The sequence below is a fragment of the Halyomorpha halys genome, unplaced genomic scaffold (genome assembly GCF_000696795.3).
Source record: "Halyomorpha halys isolate HHAL.00 unplaced genomic scaffold, Hhal_1.1 Scaffold500.1, whole genome shotgun sequence".
NCBI lineage: Eukaryota > Metazoa > Arthropoda > Insecta > Hemiptera > Pentatomidae > Halyomorpha > Halyomorpha halys.
In genome coordinates, this window is record NW_027111990.1 from 753,945 (window position 1) to 762,781 (window position 8,837).

An 8,837-nucleotide genomic window follows, 5' to 3' on the forward strand; every position below is an offset into this window, starting at 1 on the left:
CCGTACTTTTTTTTTTATCAATACCATTTTCTTACAATTTTTTTTTTTCAACTAAATCTTCATTTTAGGGGACAATGAACAAAATAATGTTCGCAGCAGATGACTAATGTCAGAAACTTTAAAATGGAAATTTAAATGTTGTACATTCATTCACATTAATAACATTTCCCTCCAAAACGTCGATATTATAGGCAGACTAGGTTAAGAGGAATATACTGAAAAGGTTTATGTTTATGAATCAGAATATAAACAAAACTATTTTAGGAACAATAATTTTTTTAGGAAAATACTTTTAAAGAAACAGAGTTATTTTATTAAAAATAAAGAATTGACATAAAAATGTAAATGATTATTACATGGAATCGTATGAAGGAGAGCTAAAAGAATCGGAAGCCAGATTAGTGAGAAGTAGATGAATTAGAAATTCCAATAAAAAAAGCCCTATGTGCTTAATACTTTATGAATGTAGATAAAGATTTTTTGAAGCAGTTTAGTGCTCAAATATTGTAAGAATAAAAAAAAATAAAGTAAAATATTTATCTCCGTTGAGCTGAAGAAAGCCAGATGAATAAGAGTCTATTGAGTCACAAACATATTTTTAACACTTCTCTCAATCTTGACAACAATAATAAAAGAAGTTGCCAAGCAAAATTTGGTGGGATATAAAGAGAGATAACAAGAGCTACCAACTACAGAATTTTACTCCCCATATTTCTTTCGCACCCCACTTCTGTTTAGTCAGTTTATAATTTCTGATAATAGTTCTAGAAAATATTAAAAACTGTGAGCCGTCAATTAATCTATTAAAAGAGATTATACTGTTGATTGCACAAGATCTAGAACACATTGGCCACTCTAATGAGACACTTGAAGAATTGGATGCATGATTAAAACTAGAAAGAGAAAAAATGTAGGAATTCGTGCTCAGAGACAATATTTATTTCTATTAGAGGAATAGAAAAAAAAAACACAAGATCCCTTTATATAACATCATCAATGTACTGGGGTATTGAATAAAGGACATTGTGATACTGGAATATTCCATCTAAAGGTACCTCTACACGCTAGCCTAGCCGTGGCGAATTCGCGCATATGCGAGCATGTGGATGGGTTATTTGCCTTGGCTGGTACGAGTTGGCCTAAATTTGTTGCCGATCCGTCGAGAGTCGGGTTTTGGACAAAAATCAAAGCGGGTTGGTGAGAGCGCTTGTGTAGCATCTCCACCATTGTTTTTTTGTTTAGCAAGTGAGAGCTGTTAGTAGGTAGGTGTTGTTTGCTGTTACTTGTTAAATATAATAAGTTTAAACATAAAAGTGGTTAACATGTTTGCCTGTTATGGTGTACGTCCGCCATGTTTGTCTCTAAAAAAATATACTTAGAGTGTGGATACGGGGCTTGGATGGTTCCTTTGTTTACCGAGCATTTTTACTAGTCTCCAATTAGCGGCAAGTGGCCAACATGTAGATCTGCCTTAAGAGATTTACCTTTCCAACAATTCTTTTCTTGTTCTTCTCATCTCTTTATAATGACCATTGAAAAAAAATCATTTCAATTTATCAAATTTCTTTTCTTTCTTTTTCAAAACAATCAGTTATCATTTAAACCGCCTGGAACGAAATCAGTTACGTTTATAACCTATATTCAGTTAAATGGATATTTTATTTGTATGGAAAAACCTTATAAAAACAAAAGGTACTGCGCTGTTTTCAAAAAATAATTCATAATGATTTTAAATTCATATTGACAAAAGAAAGCTATATTGTATACATCATACTTAACACATTACTCTCATAATAAATACACTAACATAATAACACTATAAATAAAAGTTTGGATTGCTATAACTCTACTTATAGTTATTAGATACAGATACTAGATGGGAAAATATGTAACAAATGTTCAAGGACACTCTATGTCTATGTTTAGGTTCTTGCCAATGCGTCCCAGGAGCAAGAAAACAATTTTTTTTCTCTCTATTACTTAAAAATATTTTTTAGTGAACACCGTGTTTATTTTATTTTACACATGATCACCGTGCAATATTTTTTTTTACATATGATAACTGCGTAATATTTTATTTTACACATAAATGGGCCTCTACATGTTGGCCGAGCCATGGCGAACTCAGACATACGCGAGCATGTGGATGGGTGGCTTGGCTTGGTTGGCCTAAGCTCTTTGCCGAGCCGTCGAGAGTCGGTTTTTTGGCCACAGATCAAAGAGGTTCGTGTGAGCGCTCTCCACCATTGTTCTATGTCTAGCAACTGAGAGCTGTTAAGAGGTTAAAGGTGTTGGTTGGTACTTTTTATAATAAGTTTTATATTTAATCTTATTTATTTATATTTAATTTCCTTTCATTTTCTTTTTTTGTAATAAAAATAAAACAATCCAAGTGCAATGGCTGAAACTATTAGTACGTCCGCCATGCTTGCCTCTCTGAATAACACTGGCATGTGGATGGTCCGCTCTTTGTTTGCCGAGCATTTGTACGAGCCTCCGATCCGTGGCGAGCCGCCAACATGTGGATCCACCTTAAGATGGAATAATGCAAATGAACAGTTGTATAATTTATTAATGGGTGTTGATCCGCCATTACGTGGACATGGAGTATCCCCATAGCTAATATAAAAAATGTTATGTTTTAAAAATAAAACAATATAAAATATTTTAGAAGTGTTTGATATTATCGAATTCCGCCTTTGCTCTTCATCTATTTAATAGATATAATATATATCAGTCGGTTGTTGTTTTTTTTCGTGTAGAATGAGAACAAAAGATTGTTGATTGTTTTAAATGTGTTTAGGAACACAAAATTACAAAAACCGAAAATCACTACCAGTAAAGTAAGCCAAAAAGCTTAGTTTTTCATAAATAGCTATTCAGATTCGTTTTTAAATGAAAATTCGTATTAAAGGGTTTTGAGGATACTAAAAACGAATATGAATAGCTTTTTCTGAAAAAAAAAATTGCCCTACTATATAGTAAACGATTTTTGGTTTTTATAATTTAGAGTGAATTTTAACTCATTTAATACAGTTTACAATATTTTAATGTTATTCTAAATCCAAAAACAAATAGAATGGTATATTATTACGCCCATATGCAAAAATAACAGTACAGTATTAAAAAAATTTAGCCCAACTTACATAGCATTATGGGATAAAATATTAGTTTATGGTGAAATAAAGTATATATTCGTTTTTCGCACCTCAAAACACGTAGTAGACAATTACGTATTAATTAATAATTTAGATTATGCAGTATTACTGATAACGTTTTTTTATATTCGCCTTAAGCCAACATATATCAATTCATGGACGATAAATTTCCATTTTGTAGCAAATTGAATAGAGTATTTATTTTCTACCTCTATGGAATGATTTGTTATAATAGAACGGCCGCCTGTTTGTAAGTCATCCTGCTTAAGCATTACGAGTTTTGGTTTTAGTACTATGAGTTTGTCTTGAAGGTATTTATGCATTTTTAATGTTGTTAACTGAATTCTTTCTTATTCAAGTGCTTAGGTTGGTGTCTATTTGAAGTAAATATTATTTTATCACAAATTGTGGTTGTGATATTATTAAAATAGAAAAAGAATGTTTTCTGGTCTTGTATGGTTGTGTTAGTATGAATACCAATATTTTTTTTTTTTACAAGAATTATTACTAAATATTAATTATTTATCAGAAGGTAAGAAAAAACTATAGACTACCTCTGTTTTTTATGATTAAATAAAAAGTTCTTATCAGTTGCAGTATATGTTGTTTGATAATATTTTATACATACCTATGTCAGTTTCCCCTAATCTGATGTTAAATTTGAACTTATAATTAATACAAACAAGTCAATTGTAATACATTTGTGTTGAAATAAACAATCTTTGTTCAATTATTGTTGTTACTGGTTTATTATTTATTATTGTAGGTCCATAGCTCTATTTTATTCTTACAACAGACATATATGTTTGTATTGCTGAGTTTCTTTGTAACACTTACATTTATTTTATTTATTTACTTCCATTATGGCCTAGAGTCATACAAATGGGTAGGTCTGTGTAATATTTAATAAGCAGAATGTAAGAAAAAAAAAACAACCTAAGAAACTAATGAGAAATAGGAAATCTTAGTGTTCCAAAGAAAAAGAAATACTTAAATTCAACTAACTACAAAACAAAAACTTGATGTACGTTTCCAATATGCTATGTTAATAAAATAATAGTATTGAAAACATGACTAAGTAACTACTAAATTAGTTAAAAACACAATCTATAAAAATTATTTCAGGTAGAGATTAAGGTTCATTGAAAATGTAAAAGATAAGCTGTCAATAAATTACTGATAATTAACATATTTTTTAATTGACAAAATGTAGAAGGAAAAAATAAGATCGAAAAATAAATTGGACAATTTTTGAAAAATACTGAAGTATTAAACTAATGGTTAATTACTTAGGAATAATATAAAAAAATTAACTTTGAAATAAATACAAAAGTGAGTGAATGAGACTATTGGATGAGTAGTTGTGTTTTTATTCTTATACCATTATTTTGAATGCCGGGTTCTGAAAAAAGTAAATATATGAATTGCAGTCTCATATTGTCAAAGGGTGATATATATTTGTGTAAATATTTTTCATTATAAACAACTTTAATGTAGTTGTTTGTTTTTTTAGTGGTATTAATTTTTTTTTATTATTTTTAAATATCAATAAAAAAGATTTATTTGGGGCTTTTAAAGACTTATTTTTCTTGAAGATAAGGAAAAGACTTATTTTCCTTGGGGCTTGTATATCTACAATATATAAGTCAATATTTTGCATTAGATATATTTTTAAAAACTTGTATTACTCTTAAAATTATATAAATTAAGAAGTTTTTCTTTCATATTTGGGGAAACATTATTATTAACTATTAAATTTATTAGGAAAGTATTAACCTTAAGTTTCATACCTTATGTCTGCCTGTACTCGCTGACTCAGTGAATGTGGTTCTGTTATTGGTACTATTTATATCTTAACCATTTTGTCAGTTTCACCTATGAACTGATTATGTTAGTTTACTGCAAATTACTTATAGATCTTATAATACTAAATAATATTTTTAAAAATTTACTTTTTGACTTAACAAAGAAAATTTGAGATTTATCCATTTATTTTCAATAAAAAATAAAATTTCAGTTCCATCGAAAACTTTATTTTTTCAAAAAAAAATCTTTGTTTAACCTCCAAAACTTAATGAACGGTTGGTCTCTATCTGTTTAATATTTACTATTTTCTAGTATTTAAGGTTAAAAACGATCTAATTTACATAAGATTAATCATAGACTTAATGATATTTTATTAGTTTAAACTTTTTTTTCCTACTAAGTGTTTTTGTTTTTCTGTTTAAACAGATTCTGAGAAAATTTTGATTTCGTAACTACCCTACCCTTCTTGGAACCATTTTAAAAACAGTTTAGGTATATATAATATATAAGGTGTATATAACTGTCAAGTTGTTAAAATATTACTAAATTAGGTGAAATGGTACTTACTTACTATCCCATTAACCATATGTTCTATTATGAATTTTAACCTGATATCATAAACCTATTCATATTTATGTCCCAATCTCAACTTGAAAGGATCCATTGGTGGTTTGTTCATCTTTTGAGAAAATATAGTGAGCAGAAGTTGACAGCTGTGATTTAAATAAAACAGTAATAATAATTGGGTATGTTTTAACTGACAAAAACATATGGTTAATGGAATAATGCGTAGTATATTTATGACAAATCATTATCATAAATAGCTGTTATTAATATGTTTGCCAACATTTATTTTTCATGTCTTTTTATTTCTTTTTGACTGATTATAAGATATTTTTTTTTTTTTTTAAATATGTAGTTAATACAAAATTCTTGTGTTTTAAGGTTGTCAGCTTTTTATTGTTTAGTATTCTGTTGCTTTAATTACTTTCTATTTTTTAGTATTGACTTATTTTATGCTTTATTAATGTAGTATTTTATTGTTTAGATAAAAATGCCTGTTGTTGAAGCTATGCAAACTGATGTGGAGATGAAGGTGGTCGATTCTCCTTCCACTGAAGATCCAGTGGCCTCAGCAGTTCAAGAAATTAGGGAACATATACGCCAGTTGGAAAAGGCAGTTGCCAATAAAGAACCACGTTTCATACTAAGAGTTTTGCGTCTACTTCCTTCTACACGTCATAAACTTTCTGTATCAGTCCTCCGCAATGTAATATCATCTTTTTACTTGAGTAGTCCTGAAAAAGATGCCTTATTTCTGTATCTTGAAGATACTGTAGATTCAGATACCATCCAGAAAACAAAACTGATCAAAAATTCTAATGTTCCTCTCTTACCTGAAATTGATGCCTATATTCATTTGTTGGTTCTTGTTAGACTAATCGATGCTGGAAAGGAATCAGAGGCTGTAAAGTGTTCTGATGCTCTTATGACTAAGATAACTGCTCAAAATCGCAGGAGCTTAGATTTAGTGGCTGCTAAATGTTATTTTTACCACTCTCGAGTTTATGAACTTACAAACCAGTTGGAAAAAATCAGAGGGTTTCTGCATGCTAGACTCAGAACTGCCACTCTAAGAAATGATTTTGAAGGCCAGGCAGTTCTAATTAATTGTTTATTGAGAAATTACTTACATTATAAATTGTATGACCAAGCTGACAAGTTAGTTTCCAAATCAGTATATCCAGAATCAGCAAGTAACAACGAATGGGCCAGATTTCTTTATTATTTAGGAAGAATTAAAGCAGCTCGTTTAGAATATTCAGAATCACATAAACACCTTGTTCAAGCTTTGAGAAAAGCCCCTCAACATGCTGCTGTCGGGTTTAGGCAAACAGTTCAAAAGCTTGCTGTCACTGTTGACCTACTTCTTGGTGACATTCCAGACCGACAGATCTTTCGACAAGCACCTCTTCGTCGCTCTCTTGCACCGTATCTTCAGTTAACACAAGCTGTTAGAACTGGTGATTTGCAAAGATTCGGTGAAGTATTGGAGATGTTCGGGCCCCAGTTCCGTTCTGACCATACATTTACCTTAATTCTTCGTCTAAGACATAATGTTATAAAAACTGCTATCAGATGCATTGGTTTATCTTATTCACGTATTACACCTACGAGAATAGCTCAACAGCTTGGACTAGATTCACCAGAGGATGCCGAATTCATTGTTGCTAAAGCAATTAGAGATGGTGTTATTGAAGCAACCTTAGATCCTGAACATGGTTATATGCAAAGCAATGAAGTAACAGATATTTATCGTACACGAGAACCACAATTGGCATATCATCAACGTATATCATTTTGCCTTGATCTACATAACCAGAGTGTAAAAGCTATGAGATACCCTCCTAAATCTTATGGGAAAGATTTAGAATCGGCTGAAGAGCGTCGAGAGCGGGAACAGCAGGACTTAGAGTTAGCAAAAGAAATGGCAGAAGAAGATGATGATGTTTTCCCTTAATATTTATGAACTAGAATGTTAGTTTTTTTTTGTTTTGATTTTTTTTTACTTTATTTATGTTAGTCTATTTTTTATTTTATTTTATTTTTTTTTTAACTTTTTTCTTAAATCCATTATATGATATAAATAGAACTTTTATTATTACTGTCATTATTTGGTCTCGTTAATTAACTTTAATACCTTAATATATGGAAAGCAATTTAATCTTCTTTTTTTTTTTTTTTTTTTTTTTTGTAACTTTCTTCTAATATTAGTATTGGCTGTTATTTGTGCTTTATATCTGTTGAGGTTTCTTTTTTTTATAAAACAGGAATTGTTATTTTACTTGATTTATTTAATAGAATTGCAAAACAATATAACAACCTTTCAGATGGATGACTTTTTTGTTTACAAAATATGGTTACAGCATGTTAATTGCCAATACTTATTAGTGTTTTAATTAGTTTCTGAGGGTAAGTTGTCTTTATTCTATTGAATAGCTTTGAACAATACAAATCAATATCAGTAATTTTATATAGTACAGATAACTAAAATCATCAACAGAATGTTCTTGGATGAACTGGAAAGTAGTAATGTAATGTGCCCACCACAAAATGACCATCAAAATTAATGATAAAATAATCAAGGAATATGCTCTGAGATTAACTAAAAATCAATTTATGGATCATTGGAGGCTGTACACAAGTATTGAGTTATTTTAATCCTTTTTATTCCATTATAAGGCTTATTACTACCCTTCTCCCACAATGTCACAACACACCATTAAATATTTTGGTAACGTTTCAGCCTTTTTACTTTAGGCCTTTTTCAATTTTTTTCTACTTTTACACCCCAGTCACTTAATTAAAATATTTTGTTTTGTAAACTCTACTCCTTGGAAGTATTAGTTAACAGTAGGTCATATTTTCTTGGGGATTTTATTCTTATTTTTAATCAGTATAGATATAGATAGACATTCTGTAGATTGTCAATTTTGTTTTCTTTTATCCACAATTCAAATTATCAAACAGTTAAAACTGAAAAACCAGCAAAGAAAAAAGGTTTAAAAATGGCAAAAAGTAAGAAGGCCAAAATATTGAAAAAATATGTATATATTTGTAAAAGATGAAATGGTTACAAACAAAAAAAACAAATTTAATATTATGTGACTTAAAAATTATGATTATAAGAATAATATATTATAATATGATTATCAGAAGATACTGTTATTTAAGAAAGTTTTATTCATTATGCCTGTTCAGACATTTTTGGATTCATATCCTCACCAAAATTGCATTCATTCTTGGAGTTTTCTATAAAGATCAAATGCATACCAGGTGGTAATAATCGTTATAAAAGTACAAATTTAGAAA

General features: G+C 29.5%; 1 protein-coding gene across 1 annotated transcript; it reads left to right on the forward strand.

Moving 5' to 3' along the window:
• Positions 1-3,391: 3,391 nt before the first annotated feature.
• On the forward strand, positions 3,392-7,635 carry Rpn3 (regulatory particle non-ATPase 3). Its single transcript, XM_014425243.2, has 3 exons — positions 3,392-3,469; positions 5,391-5,456; positions 6,013-7,635. Exon 3 carries the CDS (start codon positions 6,019-6,021, stop codon positions 7,483-7,485), a length of 1,467 nt encoding a protein of 488 aa, XP_014280729.1. The 5' UTR covers positions 3,392-3,469; positions 5,391-5,456; positions 6,013-6,018; the 3' UTR covers positions 7,486-7,635.
• The last annotated feature ends 1,202 nt before the right edge of the window (positions 7,636-8,837 follow it).